The 25,302-nt window shown below is 47.0% G+C and overlaps 2 protein-coding genes and 1 pseudogene across 2 annotated transcripts; all 3 read left to right on the top strand.

Annotated features, from left to right (window-relative positions):
• Positions 1–804: 804 nt before the first annotated feature.
• Positions 805–1,698, top strand: LOC144819616 (vomeronasal type-2 receptor 26-like; annotated as a pseudogene).
• A 2,423-nt stretch (positions 1,699–4,121) lies between these two features.
• On the top strand, positions 4,122–5,024 carry LOC144819615 (vomeronasal type-2 receptor 26-like). Its single transcript, XM_078677436.1, has one exon. It carries the CDS (start codon positions 4,122–4,124, stop codon positions 5,022–5,024), a length of 903 nt encoding a protein of 300 aa, XP_078533562.1.
• Positions 5,025–7,447: 2,423 nt separating this feature from the next.
• On the top strand, positions 7,448–8,350 carry LOC144819614 (vomeronasal type-2 receptor 26-like). The gene has a single exon (XM_078677435.1). The coding sequence runs from the start codon at positions 7,448–7,450 to the stop codon at positions 8,348–8,350; it is 903 nt and encodes a 300-aa protein (XP_078533561.1).
• The last annotated feature ends 16,952 nt before the right edge of the window (positions 8,351–25,302 follow it).

Raw genomic sequence — 25,302 nt, 5'->3', positions numbered from 1 at the left:
GTGCAAACAGGCAGGGAGATTCCTACTGTGTTTGTTGTGTACATATTTAGCGTCTATAGCGACAGTTCTCCACTGCCTCATACTCCATAAGGCTTACCTCTTACAGTGGGAGGAGCAGCAGTGTATTTTTGTTCACTGCTCCACTGTTGATCACTCCATAAGTAATAATAGCAGTCAGCACATGATTTACACACACTGTGTTATCCCATCACCAGCTCTGGCCGTGGTGCTGCTCTAGATTACTGTGCATAATTGTTTCTGGGGGGTTTGCATCGCACATTTCATTAATCTGACCACAATGCTCTATCACGGTACACCATTAGTGTGATGCAGTAGCAAAGGTGGTGGGCATGTAGCATCCAGTGGACAGCTAGGATTCTACAGGTCCTCAGAAGGGATGGTAGCTCATATCCTCACCTCCACTTAATGGTGTTGATTTTTTGAAGGATCTTGGTCACATGGGGTGGTGCATTTAGGTCATAGAACATTTATTATTAACATTATATACTGATGCAATAGAATAGATCCACATCCTCTTTTCTAGTCATAGTTGAGTTTCTAAATTATCTAATGTCAAAGAGAGGTGAAATGTGTGGTCATTAAGTGATTGCATTTGAGTAGCAAGAGTTTAACTCAAACCCTGCACCCTACATCTAAAATTGCCAAAATGCTCACTTTTGTATCAAAAGTAAAATATTTTCGAAATAAGTTAGGAAAAAACGCTTTATTGCACAATCAAATACACATTTCTGAGAAGTGTGAACCAGTGGAAATGACTGATTGTGTTTGCATTTTATTGTAGACATGGAAAACTGCATGCAGTGCCCTAAGGACCAGTGGCCGGATGTCAAGAAGGCTGGATGCCTCCTAAAGGACATTGTTTTCCTCTCATACAGTGATATCCTTGGTGTGATTTTGGCCACTGTGGCCATGATCTTCTCTGCTGTCACTGCTGGAGTGCTGGGAATCTTTCTCAAACATCGGGAAAAACCTATAGTGTAGGCCAATAACCGGGATCTCAGCTACGCACTCCTCTCTGCCCTAATGTTGGCCTTTCTCTGCTCCCTCCTATTTATTGGACGCCCTGCAGCATGGACCTGTCTGATCCAACAAGCTGCATTTGGGATTATTTTTACTGTTGCTGTGTCTTGTGTTTTAGCAAAAACCATCAATGTTGTCATTGCATTTAATGCCACCAGGCCTGGGAGCAGATTAAGCAGATGGCTGGGATCACAAGTGTCCGGCTCTATTGTCCTCTTGTCCACACTGGGAGAAGTGACAATCTGTCTGTCTTGGCTGCTCATCTCTCCACCTCACCCTGGCATTGACACACAGTCTGAGACTGGGAAGATAATCCTGCAGTGTGACCAGGGCTCGGTGACTGCTTTCTACTGTGTGATTGGTTACATGGGACTCCTAGCCTTTGCAAGCTTCATAGTAGCATTCTTAGCCTGGAACCTCCCGGATCAGTTCAACGAGGCCAAGCTCATCACGCTGGTGTTCTGCAGTGTCTGGGTCTCTTTCTTCCCAGCCTACATCAGCACTAAAGGCAGGTACACAGTGGCCATGGAGATCTTTGCCATCTTAGCTTCCAGCGCTGGACTGCTGGGCTGTTTGTTCATTCCCAAATGTTACATCATCCTGTTCAGGTCGGATATCAATGCCAGAGGACATTTAACTTTACATTGTCATTTATAGTCTTATATTGGAGTTCAAAATTGACCCAATTCAATATTAAAATGTTGTATTTCTTAAGGGTTTGAAGAAAATTCATCATGCTTTTGTATAACCATTAGACTGCCTGCAGGAAAGCAATAATATCTCCAGCAATAAAGATAGCTATTAAGGACATCCACTGTGATTGATTTTGAGTCCTTCCTGTACTTGCATAGTTCCGGTGGTGTTTTGACTACTAGTGGGCCTGCAGCACTGATTGTATCACCCAGACGATGTGGTGTACCAGATACAACGGCCAACCTTGCAGCTGGCGCACTGGTTTTGAGTTTCAACATCCTGTGATTCTAGGCAAATCACTGTAATCTCCCTGTGTCTGTAAATTGATGTACCCATCTGTGATCTTTCTCATGCAAGAGAGGTAAACTGCTAAAATCGTTAGACAGAATGCAAAGTATAATGCGTACAGCGAGAATAGTATTATAAAATAAAACTGTAATAGCATTGTATGGTTTCTAAGCCATATAAAAATACATACATAAATAACACAGGCTAAAATACTCAACTGGTGCTACTAAAATATGCCTACCCCAATGTACCTAACCTAGGTCTAGTATTAGGGAAGAAGTAAGTTTGGTCTTTTACATAGGTTTAGTATTTTGCTGAGAATCTACCAAAGGTTTCTCTAGGTTCTAATTTGCTCCATACCTTAGAATGAAGGAGGTCTGGTATCTCTGTCTCGGGACTCGGTTTCCCAACACCCCGCAAGGGGAGTCAGAATCACTGGAGCGGGATTCTTGGCAGAGCAGGACAGCTTCTAATCAGTACGTCAGCTGAAGAGTTGGCTTCCTTCGACACTTGCTGTAGCGAGTTGCGTCAGGCAAATAGGTTGTCGGACTGCTACAGACCACTGTGTTTTGCCTTAGCAAGTGAAGGTATATTTATACCTTGACGGTGTGTAGGAATGCCAGCATTGACTTAAAGTCAGGCATATAAACTTCATGAATGAACCCCTAAGGAATAGATTTTCGTTGTAAAACTAACTGATTTCTTTGAGAAATCAATATTCAAGCAAGGGGAAGTCCCTAACGGCTTAGGCTGGTTTTCCAAGAAATCGTTGTGACGGTTGGTGAACGGATGGAAGTAGCCATGCCTGTATTTGGGTTGCATGGGCTATGCCTAAAAAAGGGCTTGATTTCTATGCCTATATAATGGCAACGTGAATTGTACCTACATAAGGGCATGAATCGTGAAAATGCATTCGGAATCTAAAAGGCCATACAACAACATTTGTGCAGTAGTCTCTGTCATAGCGGCATTCACATTTGGCCAGTCTAAGATCTACAAAATGAGTCACAGCTATGTTCTCTCACTGGCCTGCTGTCAGGCACATTTCAGTATGTGTTAAAGCAGTTGCTATAGGCTCTGTATACTTCCAGAGTCAAAGTAATATACATGATGTCTTCCCTATCCCCATCCATAGAACCATTTACGAATTGACGTACGCACTAACTCCAGCAGTTTAGATACACACCGTTAGCATTATGTGTACTCAACAGGATTGCAGTCCAGGTTTTGCTGCTGTCCAGACTTTCTTTTAAGCATTATCCAAAGAAATTAGTTATTGACCTGGACGGTGTAATGTGCAAACAGGCAGGGAGATTCCTACTGTGTTTGTTGTGTACATATTTAGCGTCTATAGCAACAGTTCTCCACTGCCTCATACTCCATAAGGCTTACCTCTTACAGTGGGAGGAGCAGCAGTGTATTTTTGTTCACTGCTCCACTGTTGATCACTCCATAAGTAATAATAGCAGTCAGCACATGATTTACACACACTGTGTTATCCCATCACCAGCTCTGGCCGTGGTGCTGCTCTAGATTACTGTGCATAATTGTTTCTGGGGGGTTTGCATCACACATTTCATTAATCTGACCACAATGCTCTATCACGGTACACCATTAGTGTGATGCAGTAGCAAAGGTGGTGGGCATGTAGCATCCAGTGGACAGCTAGGATTCTACAGGTCCTCAGAAGGGATGGTAGCTCATATCCTCCCCTCCACTTAATGGTGTTGATTTTTTGAAGGATCTTGGTCACATGGGATGGTGCATTTAGGTCATAGAACATTTATTATTAACATTATATACTGATGCAATAGAATAGATCCACATCCTCTTTCCTAGTCATAGTTGAGTTTCTAAATTATCTAATGTCAAAGAGAGGTGAAATGTGTGGTCATTAAGTGATTGCATTTGAGTAGCAAGAGTTTAACTCAAACCCTGCACCCTACATCTAAAATTGCCAAAATGCTCACTTTTGTATCAAAAGTAAAATATTTTCGAAATAAGTTAGGAAAAAACGCTTTATTGCACAATCAAATACACATTTCTGAGAAGTGTGAACCAGTGGAAATGACTGATTGTGTTTGCATTTTATTGTAGACATGGAAAACTGCATGCAGTGCCCTAAGGACCAGTGGCCGGATGTCAAGAAGGCTGGATGCCTCCTAAAGGACATTGTTTTCCTCTCATACAGTGATATCCTTGGTGTGATTTTGGCCACTGTGGCCATGATCTTCTCTGCTGTCACTGCTGGAGTGCTGGGAATCTTTCTCAAACATCGGGACACACCTATAGTGAAGGCCAATAACCGGGATCTCAGCTACGCACTCCTCTCTGCCCTAATGTTGGCCTTTCTCTGCTCCCTCCTATTTATTGGACGCCCTGCAGCATGGACCTGTCTGATCCAACAAGCTGCATTTGGGATTATTTTTACTGTTGCTGTGTCTTGTGTTTTAGCAAAAACCATCAATGTTGTCATTGCATTTAATGCCACCAGGCCTGGGAGCAGATTAAGCAGATGGGTGGGATCACAAGTGTCCGGCTCTATTGTCCTCTTGTTCACACTGGGAGAAGTGACAATCTGTCTGTCTTGGCTGCTCACCTCTCCACCTCACCCTGGCATTGACACACAGTCTGAGACTGGGAAGATAATCCTGCAGTGTGACCAGGGCTCGGTGACTGCTTTCTACTGTGTGATTGGTGACATGGGACTCCTAGCCTTTGCCAGCTTCATAGTAGCATTCTTAGCCAGGAACCTCCCGGATCAGTTCAACGAGGCCAAGCTCATCACCTTCAGCATGCTGGTGTTCTGCAGTGTCTGGGTCTCTTTCTTCCCAGCCTACATCAGCACTAAAGGCAGGTACACAGTGGCCTTGGAGATCTTTGCCATCTTAGCTTCCAGCGCTGGACTGCTGGGCTGTTTGTTCATTCCCAAATGTTACATCATCCTGTTCAGGTCGGATATCAATGCCAGAGGACATTTAACTTTACATTGTCATTTATAGTCTTATATTGGAGTTCAAAATTGACCCAATTCAATATTAAAATGTTGTATTTCTGAAGGGTTTGAAGAAAATTCATCATGCTTTTGTATAACCATTAGACTGCCTGCAGGAAAGCAATAATATCTCCAGCAATAAAGATAGCTATTAAGGACATCCACTGTGATTGATTTTGAGTCCTTCCTGTACTTGCATAGTTCCGGTGGTGTTTTGACTACTAGTGGGCCTGCAGCACTGATTGTATCACCCAGACGATGTGGTGTACCAGATACAACGGCCAACCTTGCAGCTGGCGCACTGGTTTTGAGTTTCAACATCCTGTGATTCTAGGCAAATCACTGTAATCTCCCTGTGTCTGTAAATTGATGTACCCATCTGTGATCTTTCTCATGCAAGAGAGGTGAACTGCTAAAATCGTTAGACAGAATGCAAAGTATAATGCGTACAGCGAGAATAGTATTATAAAATAAAACTGTAATAGCATTGTATGGTTTCTAAGCCATATAAAAATACATACATAAATACCACAGGCTAAAATACTCAACTGGTGCTTCTAAAATATGCCTACCCCAATGTACCTAACCTAGGTCTAGTATTAGGGAAGAAGTAAGTTTGGTCTTTTACATAGGTTTAGTATTTTGCTGAGAATCTACCAAAGGTTTCTCTAGGTTCTAATTTGCTCCATACCTTAGAATGAAGGAGGTCTGGTATCTCTGTCTCGGGACTCGGTTTCCCAACACCCCGCAAGGGGAGTCAGAATCACTGGAGCGGGATTCTTGGCAGAGCAGGACAGCTTCTAATCAGTACGTCAGCTGAAGAGTTGGCTTCCTTCGACACTTGCTGTAGCGAGTTGCGTCAGGCAAATAGGTTGTCGGACTGCTACAGACCACTGTGTTTTGCCTTAGCAAGTGAAGGTATATTTATACCTTGACGGTGTGTAGGAATGCCAGCATTGACTTAAAGTCAGGCATATAAACTTCATGAATGAACCACTAAGGAATAGATTTTCGTTGTAAAACTAACTGATTTCTTTGAGAAATCAATATTCAAGCAAGGGGAAGTCCCTAACGGCTTAGGCTGGTTTTCCAAGAAATCGTTGTGACGGTTGGTGAACGGATGGAAGTAGCCATGCCTGTATTTGGGTTGCATGGGCTATGCCTAAAAAAGGGCTTGATTTCTATGCCTATATAATGGCAACGTGAATTGTACCTACATAAGGGCATGAATCGTGAAAATGCATTCGGAATCTAAAAGGCCATACAACAACATTTGTGCAGTAGTCTCTGTCATAGCGGCATTCACATTTGGCCAGTCTAAGATCTACAAAATGAGTCACAGCTATGTTCTCTCACTGGCCTGCTGTCAGGCACATTTCAGTATGTGTTAAAGCAGTTGCTATAGGCTCTGTATACTTCCAGAGTCAAAGTAATATACATGATGTCTTCCCTATCCCCATCCATAGAACCATTTACGAATTGACGTACGCACTAACTCCAGCAGTTTAGATACACACCGTTAGCATTATGTGTACTCAACAGGATTGCAGTCCAGGTTTTGCTGCTGTCCAGACTTTCTTTTAAGCATTATCCAAAGAAATTAGTTATTGACCTGGACGGTGTAATGTGCAAACAGGCAGGGAGATTCCTACTGTGTTTGTTGTGTACATATTTAGCGTCTATAGCAACAGTTCTCCACTGCCTCATACTCCATAAGGCTTACCTCTTACAGTGGGAGGAGCAGCAGTGTATTTTTGTTCACTGCTCCACTGTTGATCACTCCATAAGTAATAATAGCAGTCAGCACATGATTTACACACACTGTGTTATCCCATCACCAGCTCTGGCCGTGGTGCTGCTCTAGATTACTGTGCATAATTGTTTCTGGGGGGTTTGCATCACACATTTCATTAATCTGACCACAATGCTCTATCACGGTACACCATTAGTGTGATGCAGTAGCAAAGGTGGTGGGCATGTAGCATCCAGTGGACAGCTAGGATTCTACAGGTCCTCAGAAGGGATGGTAGCTCATATCCTCCCCTCCACTTAATGGTGTTGATTTTTTGAAGGATCTTGGTCACATGGGATGGTGCATTTAGGTCATAGAACATTTATTATTAACATTATATACTGATGCAATAGAATAGATCCACATCCTCTTTCCTAGTCATAGTTGAGTTTCTAAATTATCTAATGTCAAAGAGAGGTGAAATGTGTGGTCATTAAGTGATTGCATTTGAGTAGCAAGAGTTTAACTCAAACCCTGCACCCTACATCTAAAATTGCCAAAATGCTCACTTTTGTATCAAAAGTAAAATATTTTCGAAATAAGTTAGGAAAAAACGCTTTATTGCACAATCAAATACACATTTCTGAGAAGTGTGAACCAGTGGAAATGACTGATTGTGTTTGCATTTTATTGTAGACATGGAAAACTGCATGCAGTGCCCTAAGGACCAGTGGCCGGATGTCAAGAAGGCTGGATGCCTCCTAAAGGACATTGTTTTCCTCTCATACAGTGATATCCTTGGTGTGATTTTGGCCACTGTGGCCATGATCTTCTCTGCTGTCACTGCTGGAGTGCTGGGAATCTTTCTCAAACATCGGGACACACCTATAGTGAAGGCCAATAACCGGGATCTCAGCTACGCACTCCTCTCTGCCCTAATGTTGGCCTTTCTCTGCTCCCTCCTATTTATTGGACGCCCTGCAGCATGGACCTGTCTGATCCAACAAGCTGCATTTGGGATTATTTTTACTGTTGCTGTGTCTTGTGTTTTAGCAAAAACCATCAATGTTGTCATTGCATTTAATGCCACCAGGCCTGGGAGCAGATTAAGCAGATGGCTGGGATCACAAGTGTCCGGCTCTATTGTCCTCTTGTTCACACTGGGAGAAGTGACAATCTGTCTGTCTTGGCTGCTCACCTCTCCACCTCACCCTGGCATTGACACACAGTCTGAGACTGGGAAGATAATCCTGCAGTGTGACCAGGGCTCGGTGACTGCTTTCTACTGTGTGATTGGTGACATGGGACTCCTAGCCTTTGCCAGCTTCATAGTAGCATTCTTAGCCAGGAACCTCCCGGATCAGTTCAACGAGGCCAAGCTCATCACCTTCAGCATGCTGGTGTTCTGCAGTGTCTGGGTCTCTTTCTTCCCAGCCTACATCAGCACTAAAGGCAGGTACACAGTGGCCGTGGAGATCTTTGCCATCTTAGCTTCCAGCGCTGGACTGCTGGGCTGTTTGTTCATTCCCAAATGTTACATCATCCTGTTCAGGTCGGATATCAATGCCAGAGGACATTTAACTTTACATTGTCATTTATAGTCTTATATTGGAGTTCAAAATTGACCCAATTCAATATTAAAATGTTGTATTTCTGAAGGGTTTGAAGAAACTTCATCATGCTTTTGTATAACCATTAGACTGCCTGCAGGAAAGCAATAATATCTCCAGCAATAAAGATAGCTATTAAGGACATCCACTGTGATTGATTTTGAGTCATTCCTGTACTTGCATAGTTCCGGTGGTGTTTTGACTACTAGTGGGCCTGCAGCACTGATTGTATCACCCAGACGATGTGGTGTACCAGATACAACGGCCAACCTTGCAGCTGGCGCACTGGTTTTGAGTTTCAACATCCTGTGATTCTAGGCAAATCACTGTAATCTCCCTGTGTCTGTAAATTGATGTACCCATCTGTGATACAACTGGTGCTCATGTGAAATTCTCTGATACTTTGGTTGAGTTCAGATTATATTAAACTGTTAAACCTGTCTCAGGCTTGCCACAGCATTGTCCGTTTTTGTAGTTTTACTACCACCTTGACTTGTCATTTAAAACCCTTAGCCAAGCCTTAAAGTCACCTTTTTTTACATATGTCATCTCTAAGGTAGGCTGTAGGTAGCCCATAGGGCTGAGGACTGTGTGAATAAAAGAATGAACATGCTCTTTTACATTTTACATGTCCTGGTATTGAAAATCTCCCAAACTAATATGTTCACTACTTTCAGGCCTGCTCTTCTCCCAGGTTAACATTGGGCATTCCTTACATTAAACAAGGTATAACTTTTAATTGGGAGTAGGTAATCATGTGTGCTACCTATACAATTGTAATGATAAACTCTCTTTAACGCTAAAGTCAGATTTTTCATTACAATTTTGAAAATAGCATCTTTAGAAAGTTTATTTGAGCAACTTACTAAAGCTGAAATTATTAAGTCAACACTTTAGACTCAAGGTCAAGGAAAATAATTCTCACGGCATGTGCATTTAGTCACAGTAATTCAGAAGCTCAAAATATATTTTAAAATGAGTGCATGCTTTAGAAAGGCAGCTAGTGAATGTTATTTTCTGCCTTTCTATGTTATTACACCTTTCATATCCCATCGTCATTTTGCCTGTCCCAAAAACTACCAGGTGAAAATGGGCCCTTGGTGCTCAGACAGACAGATGTAAACAGCTCAGCGAGGGCACAGCTGCAGTGTTTCAGATTGTTTTTCCACTGCCCTCATAACATTTATTTAACTATGAGCACACACCAAAGGCTGCTGAAACAAAAATAACCATATCAAGAGGCCTCACTTCTGCCTATTGCTTTGGTAAAAGGTGTTTGCACCAAACACTGCCTTAGGGACCACCAAGGACCTGTGTTCATGTGAATCACAAATGTTTTGTTCTCCAGCCCTTAAGATTAAAAAAAGAAACCTCAGAGTTTAATACCAGTCTGTGTCTGGGGAAAGGGACCTCTGCACAAGACCAGGAGAGAGTGAAAGAAAACAGGCTAAAGGGTCAATGAAAAATGTTTTGTAAGTTCCCTTAAGCCTGTCTATTCCTGCAATGTCTAGAGAGAATAGCCCTCCTAGGTGGCAGCAGCTGCTCTGAGGCTTATGGGATGAACATGTTTGTGGTGTTTCTTTTCTGAATATTTCTGTACATTTCTGAAGAACAATATTTTTGTTATCGCTTCAGGATCAGTGGTAATACAGCTGAGGCCCACATACCTTAAGGCTACATTTAGTACTCTGCCCCCTACTCTCACCCCCACTGACCTTGTCTATAAGAGCAGCTCATGGGTTTACATTCAGAGAGCTGCCCCCAGGACCTCCCTTCAAGGTCACTCAGGAGTGGACCCCAGGAAGAGAAAGAGGAGTCTGGGGCCAGAAAAAAGAGTGCGGAAGGAGCCCACATCTTTAATACTGGAAGAAGCTTAATCTTCAGTGTTTGAGGACAGAACACAAAGTGCTGCAGAAACGAAGTCTTTGGTGTTTGAAAACAGAACCCACAACTAGGAAAGAGACATTTCACGGCTGTGATTTCTCAAGGTAAGCTGATAATTGGAGTTTTATAAATGTTTTGCTTCATGTTCGCTTCAATTAGTGACAGGCTTGACAGTGTATTGTTCTCACCACCTTCATTTGTAAATTTAACAATCTGTTTAGGCTTTGAAGTTGGAGGCCAGAGTCTCACAGGATGACCCTTCATAGATTTAGTGCCCTCTGGCCCAGCTGTAGATAGGCCAGTTAAATAGTGAGGTGTGTGCCCAGGACTGAATCGCTGACAGACTGTGAGGGCAGGAGGCGTCAGGAGGCTGTGAGGACTGTAGAAAGTGGCTGTGAGGGGAGACAGTGGAAGGAGGCGGTGAGGGCAGACTGTAGAATGAGGCTATGGGGGCAGGCTGTGAAAGGAGACTGTGAGAGCAGGCTGTGAAAGGAGACTGTGAGGGCAGGCCTGAAGGCTGTGAGGGGAGGCTGTGGAAGGAGGCTGTGAGGTCAGGCGGTACAAGGAGGCTGTGATGACTGTAGAAAGTGGCTGTGAGGGGAGACAGTGGAAGGAGGCTGTGAGGGTAGGCGGTACAAGGAGGCTGTAAGGGGGAGGCAGTAGAAGTAGGCTGTGAGGGTAGGCTGTTGATGGAGGCTGCGAGGGCAGGCTGTGGAAAACGTCTGTGAGCAGGAGGCTGTGAGGGCAGGCTGTAGCAGGAGGCTGTGAGGGCAAGTCTAGAGGATATAAGGGTAGACTGTAGAATGAGGCTATGGGGGCAGACTGTGAAAGGAAGCTGTGGGGGCAGGACTGAAGGCTGTGAGGGGAGGCTGTGGAAGGAGGCTGTGAGGGGAGGCTGTGGATGGAGCCTGTGAGTGCTGGCTGTAGCAGGAGGCTGTGAGGGCAAGTCTAGAGGATATAAGGGTAGACTGTAGAATGAGGCTATGGGGGCAGACTGTGAAAGGAGCTGAGGGGGCAGGACTGAAGGCTGTGAGGGGAGGCTGTGGAAGGAGTCTGTGAGAGCAGGCTGTAGAAAAAGGCAATGAGGGCAGGGTGTGGAAGCAGTGTGTTAGGGCAGGCTCTGTGAGGAAGTTGTTAGGGCAGGCAGTGGAAGAAGGCTGCAAGGGCTGAATGTGGAAGGAGTCTGTGAGGGCAGGCAGTGGAAGTAGCCTGGGAGACAGGCGTTGTCAGGAGGCTGTGAGGTCTATGGAAAGAGGCTGTGAGGGGAGACAGTTGCAGGAGACTCTGAGGGCAAGTGGTGCAAGGAGGCTATGAGGGCAGGCGGTGGAAGAAGAGGGTGAGGGCAAGTCTAGAGGCAATGAGGGCAGACTGTAGAAGGAGGCTGTGAGAGCAGGCTGTAGGAGATGGCTCTAAGGGCAGACTGTGGAAGGAGGTTATAAGGGCAGGCTGAAAAAGTAGGCTGTTAGGGCATACTTTCGAAGGAGGCTATGAGGGAAGGCTATGGAAGGAGGCTCTAAGGGCAGGCTTTGTGAGGGCAGGCTGTGGAAGTAGGCTGTGAAGGCAAGTGCTGTAAGTAGGCTGTGAGAGCTGGTCTAGAAGCTGTGAGGGCAGACTGTGGAAGGACGCTGTCAGGGCAGGCTATGGAAGGAGGCTTTGAGGGCAGGAAGTGGAAGGAGGTTATGAGGGAAGGCTGTGGAAGGAAACTGTGAGGGCAGGCTGTCGGAGAAGGCTGTGAGGGCAGGCTGTCAGCAGAGACTTTGAGGGCAGGCTTTGAAAGGAGGCTACAAAGACAGGCTCTGGAAGGAGGTCCTGAGGGCAGGCTGCAGCAGAAGGCTATGGGACAGGCTGGGAAAGAAGGCTGTGAGGGCAGTCTGTGAATGGAGGAGGTGAGGGCAGGTTATGGAAGGAGACTTTGAGGGGAGGCTGTGAAAGGAGGCTGTGATGGCAGACTGTGGATGGAGGCTATGAGGGTTGTGGAATGAGGCTGTGAGGGCAGGCAGGGCAAGGAACTGTCAGGGCAGGCAGTGGAAGGAGGCTGCTAGGACAGGTGGTGCAAGGAGTCTGCGAGGGCAGGCTGTGAGGGGAGTCAGTGGAAGGAGGCTAGGAGAGCAGGCTGTGAAAGGAGGCTATGAGGGCATGCTATACAGGGAGAGTGTGAGGGCAGGCTGTGAAAGGCAGCTGTGAGGGTAGGCGGCTGCGGAAGGAGGATGTGATATTAGGCAGTAGAAATTGGCTGTAAGGGAGGTTGTGGAAGGAGGGTGTGAGGGCAGTTGTTGATGGTAGCTGAAAGGGCACCACTGGAGATTGTGAGGCGAGGTTGTGGAAGGAGTCTGAGGGTGCAAGCTGTGGCAGGGGGCTGTGAGTGCAGGCTGTCAGAGGAGGTTGTGAGGGCAACCTTTGGAAGGAGGCTACAAGGACAGGCACTGGGTGGAGGCTTTGAGGGCAGGCTGTGGAAGGAGACTGTGAGGGTAGGCTGTGAAATGAGGCTGTGAGGGCAGGCTGTGAAGGGATGCTGTGAAAGGAGGCTGAGAAGCCAGGCTGTGGCAGGAGGCAGTGAATCCAGGCTGTGGAATGAGGCTGCTCAGGGCAGGCTGTGGCAGGAGCCTGTGAGGCCAGCCAGTAGAAGGATTCTGTGAGGTGAGATGCTGGAAGCAGGCTGTGAGGGCAGGCTGTGACAGGAGGCTGTGAGGGCAGTTCTGGAGGTGAGGCACCTTCATTCCAGGGCCTGGCTCCAGCAGAGAGTGATCTAAAGTGGTCTCTTCCCAGAACTTCATTACTGAGTCACTGCCTGTGTGAAGAGTGCCAGGCCACCAGAGTGTCACAGTTCCAGAGTACCAGTCCACCATAGTGCCCAGGTTGCCTGAGTACCAGACCATCAGTGTACCTTGCTACCACAGTGACAGGGTGCCTGGTACCAGTCCACCCAGTGCCATGGATCCTGAGTACTAGGGTCCCAGAATACCAGGCCACCAAAGTACCAGGCCACCAGACCACCAGGGTGCCAGAGTATCATAATACCACAGAATAGAGAGTGAACAGGTAGGGACAACTGAGGAAGAACATAGGAAGAGTGCAGAGACAACATAGAGAATAGAGAGGAGGATCAACAAACAGATAGAATATGAAGAACAGAGTGAGAACAGAGGGGAGGAGTGGGAGCACACCAAGAACACAGAGCAAGAATAGGGAACAAACGGAGAGAGAACACAAGAAAAACAGAGAAGAAATGAGGATTATGAACGAACAGAGAGATAATTGATAAGAATTGAACAGAGTGGCAGTGACAAGAAAAGAGTGAGAACAGTGATAAAACACAGAGAGAACAGAGAACTCCTAACACATGGTCATTACTGAAATATCTAATGGCACCCCAAGATCTCTTACCTTCGGCGCCCAGGTACAGCCGCTGAGATCTCTTAGATTCAGGGCAGTGGTATAGACTCCGAGATGTATTTCCTTCGGAGCCCAGGTACAGACTATGACATCCCTTACCTTTGGGACCCAAGTACAGAATCTAAGATCTGTTGTTTGTGGTGTAAAGATAACTGTGTTTCTTTGGTCAGGCATCTTACAGACTCTCAGATCTCCTACCTTCAGAGCCGAGATACAGTCTCTGAGATCTCTTACCATCGGGGCAAGGTAAAGACTCTGAGATCTGATATGTGTGGGGTACAGGTGCATGGGCTTCCTCAGTCAGGCATCTTATGGACTGCGATCTCTTACCTTCGTAACACAGGTACAGACTCAAAGGACTCTTACCTTTGGGGCCCGGGTACAGTCACTGAGATCTCTTACCTTAGGGACCCAGGTACAGACTTTAAGATGTGTTATTTGTAGGGGAAAAGCTACATCGGTTTCTTTGGCCGGGCATCTTACAGACTCTCTTATTTTCGGGGTTCAGATACATGGGTTTCTTTGATGCGGTGCATGGAAACAAGATATTACTTTGACTAACAGTGCCTGGGATCAGAGACTCAGAGCTCTAATTTTCTGCTTCATAATTACATATTTTCCAACGCAAATCCTCGAACACCTCACTGAAGGAGGCTTGTGCAAGAAATCCCATGTACTCCTCGACTACATATAGACGACACCCTGAAGACAGCCAGCTACAATGTGTGCCAAAGATCTGCAATCCATACCTAGTGACAAGTATTCACATTTGCACCTTTGGGACAGACCGGAGGATGGAAGTGTGGACATAAAATGTGGGCTCCCAATGAAGTGGTTCAATACGACCCTTGGTGACAGATCTGCATGCAGTGTCCCAAACACCACCTCTTTCAGATTCATCATGCTGCTTTTTATTTTATTTTCAATGGTGCTTCAATGTGCTGCTGGAGACGTTTCTGAACATACACCCAGGTGTAGCCTCCGAACCAGGACGCAGCCGAGCATGTACAAGGCTGGAGACCTCATGATTGGGGCAGTAATACAGCGTCATATGCATAACCTACAATACTGGAAAGGTTTCAGTGAGTTGAAAGATCCATGGAAGTGCCACTGGTGAGTATTGAGAGGCCTTTCTTGGTATATATGGAGAGTCTTCCACAAGTGTGCCGTCTCCACAGTCATAAAATAGTCACATTAAACTTGTAGTTTGTGAATACCAAAAAAGTAGTTAACTTTTCCAAAAATGTAGTTTGTGAATCAGTCCCAGAGAATGTTCCAAGCTGTGTCTGAGAAGTCTGCCAGTGTTGAGTGCTCATGTATTGCTTGTATGCAGCATGTTATGACTTTCATGCTTGCATACTCTATTGCTTGCATGCTGCACACTTGCATGTATGCACATGGTATTGCTTGCATATAGCATGGTATGCACTTGCAAGCTTGCACACTGTATTGCTAGCATACTGCATGTTGCGTATATGTATGCTTGCCCACTGTATTGCTTCCATGCAGCATGATGTGCACTAGCATGCTTGCACACTATATTGCTTGCATGTAGCATGTCATGCATGTTTACACTCTGTTTTGCTTAAATGCAGCATGTTGCCCACTTGCATGCTTGCACACTGAATTGCTAGCATGCAGCATGATGTGCACTAGCATGCTTGCACACTATATTGCTTGCATGCAGCATGTCATGCATGTTTACACTCTGTTTTGCTTAGATGCAGCATGTTGCCCACTTGCATGCTTGCACACTGACTTGCTAGCATGCAGCATGATGTGCACTAGCATGCTTGCACACTGTATTGCTTGCACACAGCAATTTTCTCACTTGCATGCTTGCACACTAAATTGCTGCCATGCAGCATGCTGCGCACATGCATGCTTGCACAATGTATTGATTGCATACAGCACGTTGCACACTTACATGCTTGCATACTGTATTTCTTACGTGTAACATGTTGTGCACGTGCATGCTTGCACACTGTATTGCTGGCACTCAGCATGTTGAACACTTGTATGCTTGCATACTCGCATGTAAATGTAATATGTAAATTGATACTTGTATAGCGCACTACTCACCCGCAATGGTCTCAAGGCGCTTGTACGAATACCGCTGTGGAACCCATCCTGGCTTTCCCTGTGAGGTGTCCACTCCTGGGGACCCCCAAGGTGGAGGCCAGGCATCCTTAGCGTTGTGGGGGCCGTTGTGGAGATTAAGCAAGCTATTGCTCAGAGTTGCAGAGTGGGACTCCATGATTGGAATAGGCATCGAGGCGAGAATTATCAGGTCCGTAGAATTTTGAGCCCAAGACCCGCCGAGGCGGGGAATTGAACCCTGATCCCAGGCTAGACCTCTGCATCAGGGTCTGCCGCTTCAACCATTGAGCCACACTTCTCTGCATGCTTGCACACTCCATCGCCTCCACGCAGAATGTTGCACACTTGCTCGCTGTCACTCGCTTGCATCTTCAGTTATATGTATCAGCTCTTGTTCATTTTGGTGTTTAAAGTCTTATAAAAAATCTGCTTTATTGTTATAAACTGGTGTCAGATTTCCTTTGAGTCCTGTAGTTTTGTATCATGTTCTTCCAGTATATCTTGACTGCTCTTTGCACATACCCCGGACTGAGCTAAGGATTTATTATTGTTAATCCAATTACCATCTTTGGGGTATTGTAATAATATTACATGGCGAGCCTATGCAGCATCACCACATGATACGTTCCTATCCTACATTCCACAACCTATGCATCTATCTGTCATCCACTTGCTACACTAGCCCTGTACAATCTGCTCTGACCTGCGCATGTGCTGTTTACTTTCGACAGTCACTCTCCACATCCCCTTTCTAAGCTGTACATAAACACTTCATGCTCCTCTCTTGCTATATCTTGCTATATATGTTTGCGAACTTGTACAAATGCCAAATTCTGGATGTGTTGTGCACAATCCAGTTACATTCTCCTCATCAGCTATGCTGTACTTCCTTCTAATGTTTACTGTACTGTCCACATAAACTAAATTGAAAATAACTCTCCTCAATCAGCACTTACTTTATATATGTTCTCCACTCCAGCTGATAACATATACACTACATGCTCTACATCTGTTCTTCATCCTACACGTCCACTCTCCAGGTTCAACATCAATTCTTCATTCTATACATCTGCACTCCACACCACTCTGCTCATGCAGCATTCTACCTCCACCGTCTACATCCTTTCTCTTTACAATAGACCAGACATCTGCAATCTATTCTACTCATTTACTTCAATTCAACAATATGTGCTCTCTAATCCCCACTGTTGGACTTGGCCCTTTTTGCAGGGTCATACATGAACTTTTTGCCTTCCTCCTGTATTTTGTCTGACCTGTTTTTGTTAGTTTTATGACTCTGGGCACTTTACCACTGCTGATCAGTGCTAAAGTTCATATGCTCTCCTTGTTGTAAATTAAGGTGTGGATTAGTGACTCCATGATTGGCTGATTTGGTTTACCTGTCAGACCCTAGTACAGTGCAATGAGTGTGTCCAGGACTTGAAAACCAAGCTCTGCTAATGGGCTTGCAGCACTGGTTGTGCCACCCATAGAAGCAGCCTGTAAAAGTGTGTCTCGGGTCCGCCATTGCAGAGCCTGTGAACAGTCTGGTACTGCCATGCTGACTGAGCACGTGCACCCACTTGCCAGTCCCTAAACCTTCCCTTTTCTTCCTAGCAGACACCCCTATGGTAGGCCCAAGGGCAGGGTGCATTGTAAGTATAAGGTAGGACAAGCCCTGGTGTGTGTGGCATGTCCTAATAGTGAATTGCAGCCATTTTGGTATGATGAATCTCTCAGGGCACTGAAAGCATCTTGTAAAAAAGCAGAACGCGCCTGGCGCAGAAACTATGATACTGATCTTAAAGCAACCTATAGATCTTGCATCAGGATGTATCATAAGGCCATATGTTCAGCCAGGGCTGCTTTTTACTCACAAGAAATAAAAAACAGCACGAACCCTACTAAAACCATTTTTAGGGTGTGTAAGGACCTCACCAACAAAAGAACTGCCTCCACGTTCACTGCCTCTATGACGCATTGCGAAGATCTGGCCTCATTTTTCGTCGAAAAAGTGGAGGCCATATACAGGTCGTTTGCCACGTCTTTTGTCAGTGAAATTAATAGTGCCCCTCCGGTCTCTAAATCCCTATTAGCCATTCCAGGTCCCACCCAAGAGGAGTTCCTAAATCTGACGGTTAAAGTTAAATCAGGTTCTCCGGAGGACCCGATGAGACCCATGCAATTTCGTGATTTCGCAGATTGCTGTTATCCGGCGATGCAGAACTTAATAAATCTTTCCTTTAGAACTGGTAGTGTTCCCACTGCTTGGAAGCAGGCCACTATCATACCAATCCTAAAAAAAACGTCTCTTGACCCTTCCAAATCAGAGCATTACCGACCTATTTCCCTCCTTCCTTGGATGGCTAAAATAGCTGAAGCTCACGCCAATAGGATCTTATCCCTCCACCTGCAAGAAGCAAACATACTGGACAACTCCCAGAATGGGTTTCGAGCCGGTCATAGTACCGAGACTGCTCTTTTGGCAGTGGTGGAACACATTAGGAATATACTTGACCAAGGTCAGACGGCGGCACTGATCCTATTGGATCTAAGTGCCGCGTTTGACACGGTCTCCCACCACATCCTTTTACATCGCCTTGCGGAGGCAGGAGTTGGAGAACAGGCGCTTGAATGGTTTCGATCATTTCTTACGGGTCGAACCTTTAAAGTTTCTACTCCTCCCTACATTTCTGCCCCTCGCCCCATTATGCAGGGAGTTCCTCAGGGCTCGGCCCTCAGCCCCACCCTTTTTAACTTGTATGTTGCACCGCTGGCGCAGGTAGCTGCCAGTTCTGGGCTTACAATAGTGTCATACGCCGATGACACACAACTGGCGGTGTCACTCAATGGCGATTCCAACATGAACGCCCCCACCTTTCAGGCAGCCCTCAAAGCTGTCGCCGGCTGGATGGCGAACAATCGCTTACAACTCAATGCCACCAAGACGGAGGTCATTCTCTTCGGTAGAGACAGCGAGCTCTGGGGAGACCAATGGTGGCCTTCTGAATTGGGTCCTGTTCCTACTCCTGTAACCGAAGTCAGAAATTTGGGCGTTTGGCTTGACAATCAATTGTCTTTTATTCCCCACATTAAACGTGTTGCAGGAACCTGTTTCAGCGCTCTACAAAGCCTACGGCCTATTTTTAAATTTTTTGACGCGGACACCAGGCAGATCATAGTCCAAGCTCTGGTGTTGACCAGATTGGACTACGCCAGTTCCCTGCTTCTGGGTGCTAATCAAGCTGAGCTTGCCCGTCTTCAGCGGGTACAAAATTCGGCGGCTAGGATGCTGGTCGGCCTCCCTAAATTTGTTTCAGCTCGCAGCACTATCCGTGACCTTCACTGGCTCCCAGTAGGCCAAAGAATTAAGTTCAAGGCTTTGTGCCTCACTTTTAAAATCCTCAACTTGGCCTCCCCCCCCATTCTCACCCAGACCATCCTCCACTATGTCCCCGCAAGAGCTCTTCGGTCTGCAGGGTCTAATCTGGCCATTGTTCCTCGTTTTAAAAAGGCCAGAATGGGTGGACGCTCTTTCTCGGTGATGGCGGCTACTCTATGGAACTCTTTGCCTGCTTCACTTCGTTCCATCCACGATTTGTTTCAGTTCAGGAAACAATTAAAAACCCATTTATTCTCCGCTGTATAGCTATGTGTTTAGGTCATCATTGTTGTGTTGTGTCTTCTATCTCCAAAAAGCGCCGGGACGCCTCTTGGCTGCGGCATCTGCGCGCTATACAAATTTCATAACATAACATAACATAACATAACATTTTCATTTTTCAATATTGCAAGGCTACCTGTTTACCATCGGCCAGAATGGGCAGTTAGATTATTATATTTTATAATCCTAACAGACTCAGGGAACATGGTAAAAATGTGAGTGTATTATGCCTGAACTCAGAATGATAAAATACATCTTTTAGTGAAGTTGATTTTAACATTCTGTGTTTGAAAATACCACTTTTAGAAAGTAGGTATTTTCCTGTCTAACTATCCAAGCCTGCCTCCGCTAGGTTGTGAATTCCTTGTCTGGAGTTTGAGTGGCAGGGCTGGGGGATTCCAGGAGAAAGAGTGAGTCAGCCCAGTGGTGAAGAGAGAGATCTGCATCTAGATGGGAGGGAGGAGTTACCCCTTGGACCTGAATAGGGCCGTGCCTTCCCTCCACAATGCTGGCTCAACCTCCTGTGGTGCATCTGATGTGTCTGCCCTACACTGTGAAAGGAGAGAAGGAGTCATGTCAACAGAGTGCTTCAGGGTTGTGCTTTCCCTCCACAATGCTGGCTCCACCTCCTGTGGAGTGTCTGATGTTTCTGCCCTGCACTGTGAAAGGAAGGTTGAAGGTGAATGGTTGCCTGACTGCCAAAGAAAGGAGAAAGGACTTTGTGTGCACTTTATTCAACTTGTGTAGGATCTCCAAGGGCTTGAGAGAAGAGCTTGCCTCCTGCTGAAGTCTCAGGGACAACAGACTTCAACCACTAGCTCCCCAAGAGTCATTTGGAAGTGCCTGCTGCTGTTTTGGGCCTTCTGAGGGACTGTGTGTCGCACGGAGCTGGAAGAGCGGCTCATGAAGAAGAAGCGTGTTGCCGTCGCACCCGCTGCTGTCGCATCTCTGAACAAAGGTGTCGCCGCTGTATCCAACGTATTGCACCGCATCAAAAGAAACGCCTCGCAACATCAAAGAAGCGTGTCGCTGTCGCAGCCGCTGGTGTCGCATTTCTGAACAAGGATGTCGCCACTGTAGCTGATGCATTGCACCGCAGAAGCGCCTCGCATCCACGGAGAAGCGTACCACTGTTGGAGCCGCTGTCGTCGCATCTCTAAACAAGGATGTCTCCGCTGCAGCTGTCGCATTGAGCAGAAGCGTTGCGCATCGAGGGAGAAGAGTGTCGCCGCCAAACCCTCTGTCATTGCATCTCTGAACAAGGGTGTCGCCGCCGCAGCTGACGTATCGAGTCGAGACATCTCACTTCATCGGAGAAGCCTGCCGTCACAACAAGAAGACAACATCTTTATTTCTTTGCACCAAAATATCAACACATCACCATCTTTGCAACACTTTTCGTTGCCCTGCGTGTTGCATCTAAAGGTACATTGACTCAAAGTGTTGCATTTTAAGATCTAAAGCTAAACTAAACCTACCATTTTAAGTACAGTATTGTGGATTTTTGTCGTTTGTGGTCTTGTGTCAAATCTATATAAAGAATACTTATTTTTAATATACAACTGTCTGGTGTCCATCTGTAGTGTTGCCACTGGATTACTGTTCGTGTTCACAAATGCTTTACACACTGCCTCTGAGATAAGCCGGTCTGCTCGTGCCAAGCTACCGAGGGGGTACGCAGGGGTTATTTTAGGAGTGTACCCCGTTACCCTGACTAGAGTCAAGTGTCCCTATTTGTCACAAGTACCTACCTGTGCCAACTAGAGACCCCCAAATCTAACATTGTTGGTCAGTTGTGAGGATTCTGGACTTGCATTTGTGACTCATATACAGTGTTTGTTGAACACTAGTAGTGAGTGCAGACCAAAACGCAAGCACGTACTATTTTTTCCCTGTTTCCCTTTGGAATTTGGTTTTTGGAACTCTGGTTAGTTGTTGCACCTGTTGGACCTTGTCAAAATGGAAGTCAACTTTTGTCAACTGTACATCTACAAGACAGGGGAGCTAAAAGTATTTGGCAAGGAGAGGGGGCTAACTGTGAAGAGGAGATCCACAAGGCAGTATCTTGAGGCAGCCCTGTATAGCTATGAGGTGCTACGCTGGGAAGCAACAGTAACCGATGACTCTGAGGAGGAATCTGAGGGGGAGGATCCCTAGCCAGACTACCAAGAGGGCAGTGGCCCTGAGGAGGAAACCTTTTGGGAAATATTGGCTCATGAAGAGAATAATCGGATTCGTTCTTGTGACCGGAGGCTGAGGCAGCTAGACTGGGAGTGCAAGGAAATTGAGCGAGTCTTAGCTGAAAAGAAAGTGTGTAGCTCAAGAAGTGAGCTTTGCTGAGTTGGAGGTGGAGTCCAGCTCAGATGGTGGCAGCAGCAAAATTGAGTTATCTAGTGCTGAGGGAGCAGTACATACACCCAAAATGTGGTGCCTGACTTGAAGGAAGGGGTTAACATACACCAGGAGGTTCACGGACATGAGGTAGTTCCAGTAGTGCGCGGCATACCTGATGAGAATAGGGTAATTGGCACAGGGGTTCTTGGTCCTAGTAGTTGGGGGGACACTCTACTCACTCTAGATGAGAGGTGCAGGGAGAGGGGTTCGCTCAAGGTTGAAGTCCTGGTATGTGAGTGTGAAGACCGCCCAGAAGAGTGTGGGTTGAGTGACAGAGGCAGTCAGATACACTCTTGCCAATCTCAGGAGAGTGGTGTGGACTACGTGTGCGAGGCACTGGAGGGTGAGGTAAAGGATAATTTGGTTAACCCCTGTAGGGGGCTGTGTGATCTAATTGTGGGAGAGCATATTGTAAGTCCCTGTTTTCCAGAGCTATGCCAACACCTGTTGGAGGGTGAGTTCTCTGACCCCGGGGAACTCACATTGGAGGCAGAACTTTTGGTGGATTCCAGAGGGTTTTATAGGCATTGGGGAGTGACCCTGTGGGGAGTGGCTCAGGCATCGTCCAACCCAGAGTAGTGGAAGTTGTGCAGAGTAGCCCAGCTAGGTCCCTTTGTAGTGGGAAGGGTGTAGGGGCTCACGTCCTGTCTCAGTGGAGAAGGAGTGAGTTTGGGGCTGTCTGTCCCAAGGTGCCCTTAAACCCAGTCTCAGAGCCTGGATGGTTCTGAACACCAGGTAGGGACCCTAGGCTGTCCTGATGGGCCCCCCGTTGAGGGGGATCCCCTAGTGTCTGGTGAACTGGGAGTGTCCGAAAGCAGGCATCCATCAGTTCTGGTGTCTGGCAGTGCCGCTCCTAAGTGGAGGGTGCAGAAGTCCAGATTGAGGGGTGAGAGGAGGAAAGAGTCCCCAGTGGGAGAACCAGTCGGTCATGGGCCAGCCAGAAGGGCTGTGTCACCAGTAAATGACCATGGTGACACCAGTTCTGTCCTGGGAGATTTTCATGCGCTGTCAGATGGACAGGGGTCAGAAGATCTGCCCCAGGCAGACTGCCACACGACGCATGATTAATGTGTGACCCTCGGGCGGGGTATATGTGCTCCCAAGGAAGACCTGGTGCGGCAGGCAAGCGTTCAACCACGGGGGTTGGTCCCTGAGTTTGGAAGCCAGGTTCAGGTGTTGTCTGACCTAGAGGAAGGGGCAACTGTAATCAATGTGGTGAGTGATGTAACTTCTAAGGGTACCACTCCAGTTGGGAGGGTGCAGTGCTCTGGAAGGGGTTGCAGAGGGAGGGAGTCCTCACCTCTGACCCCGGTGCAGCCTGAGGGTTTAGACCCTAGGTTGGAGGGCCAGGTTCAGGGTATCCCCCCCTGACCTGGAAGCCCAGTTGCAGGATAGAACCCCTAAACTGGTGGGCGAATTGTGCAGGACACCTGAAACAGGCACCCTGACAATTCTGGAAGGGGTACAGCTCCAGGTGGCAGGATACAGAGCCCCAAGGAGGAGGACCGGGTATGGGAGAGCCCACCCCAGTCTCTTGTCTGGTCGCCAGGTACAGGCCTGGAGCTGGTGGGTCAGTGTCAGGATGTCATACCTGACCTGACAGGAGGGAGAGTGGACAAAGGGTACAGTGCACCTGGGGCTTCTGCCCCCCACTCTCCGACACCACAGAGGTTTGAGAGCCCTGAGAGGCATAAGGCCTGTGTCAGGTACCCCACAAGGCTTAAATGTTGCTTGCAAAGTGTTCTCGCAGAGAGGACAAGAGCTATCGCCCCTGTACCCACCTTACCCAGTGAAGAACGGTGAACTGAACTGGAATAGAGATGGGGCCAGGGAAAAAAGCTAAATATGGTGGGAAAGGAGTCAAGTGGACCAGAAGAGGACTTCTCTTGACTCATTGAAGGACCGTTAACTCCAGCTGGTAGGGAGACAAAGGGAATCCCTGTTAGAATGGGCATGAATCCACGCTTAGCTATGTGTACCTCTACCCACATACAGAACAGTAGCTACCTGGCAGATGAAGCACCATGGATCCAGAAGACATCTTTAGCTAAGGAAAGGAAGAGGTGCTCCTGCGCGGATCAGTGATACGAATATAAGCGCTCCAGCGCAATGAGTACCAAAACAAGGAGAAAGCGCTCAGCGCAGTTACAGGAACAAATGATAAGTGCCCCAGCACATTAGTACAAACGCAAAAGAAACAAGCGCTCCAGCGCGCTGTGAGCAAACTCAAAATAAAGCGCTCCAGCGCTGTGTAGGTAACCCCAAAGTAAAGCGCTCCAATGCGGAGTAGGTAACCCTAAAGTAAAGCGCTCAAGTGCTGTGTAAGCTACCCCCACAGCAAGCGCTCCAGCGGGACGTGAGTAAGCTCAAGGAACTGCAGCGTTCCTTAGTATAAACGCAAAAGAAACAAGCGCTCCAGTATGGTGTGCGCTAAATCAATGTAAAGCGCTCCAGCGCGATGTAGGTTACCCTCACAGCAATCCAAAACAACATGGGGCTTGGTTCCTGGAGAGGCAAGGCTAATGGCAGGCACAAGGAAGAACCCAGCTCTGTGACGAGCACCCCCATCGAAAGTAGAGTGGGTCAACGAGGCAGCGCGCCTGCGCAACCTTGGAATACCTGGCATTTGGTCGAATCTGTAGCAGGCAGAAACAGAAGGGAATCTGGCGACAATTCGAAGCGCCAAGCCTGCGGGAACCGCTGTAGATATGCGGATTCCCCCGAAAGCGCTGACGTCAATGGGGGCGTTACCTGGTCGTGGAACTAGACCACAACCCATCCGACGCCCGGAAGAGAGGATTCCTGTCCTTTGTATGTGCGAGGAGGTACACACTGCGGCCAGTACGCCATAAACCACAACAGCCTGGGTCTCATCACTGACTACTGTCAGTGGCCACAGTGGCTTGCAGTCTGTCTGTTGGGATACACCAGTGATCAAGTTAAGGTTAGAGGCTGCACAGATGGTGACCACAGTTGAAGAGAAGGGTTCCCCATGGATTAGCTTGGTGGTCCCTGGGAGTATGGACAGAGGGATTCCGATCGATTCACATTGGCGTAGAACTGGAGTATGCCCCTGCAGTTGCGGGCCAGGTCCAGGTTCTATCGCCCAAGGCAGGGAAGCCCATCAAGGTAGTGATTGGTCTACCCTTCGTTTTGCCTGGAAGGGGGTTGTGTTGGACTTGTCCCTTTTTGCAGAGTCATCCCTGAACTTTTTGCCTTCCTCCTATGTTTTTTCTGACCTGTTTTTGTTGTTTTTTATGACACTGGGCACTTTACCACTGCTGATCAGTGCTAAAGTGCATATGCTCTCCCTATTGTATATTGATGTATGGATTAGTGACTCCATGAATGGCTGATTTGGTTTACTTGTCAGACCCTAGTACAGTGCACTGAGTGTGCCCAGGGCTTGTAAACCAAATGCTGCGGGTGGGCTTGCAGCACTGGTTGTGACACCCACAGAAGCAGCTTGTAAAAGTGTGTCTCAGGTCTGCCATTGCAGAGCCGGTGT

Source organism: Lissotriton helveticus, chromosome 2_1 (genome assembly GCF_964261635.1).
Source record: "Lissotriton helveticus chromosome 2_1, aLisHel1.1, whole genome shotgun sequence".
NCBI classification, from domain to species: Eukaryota; Metazoa; Chordata; class Amphibia; order Caudata; family Salamandridae; genus Lissotriton; species Lissotriton helveticus.
Note: the sequence above shows the minus strand (reverse complement) of the source record. Positions and strands in the feature narration are given on the sequence as shown.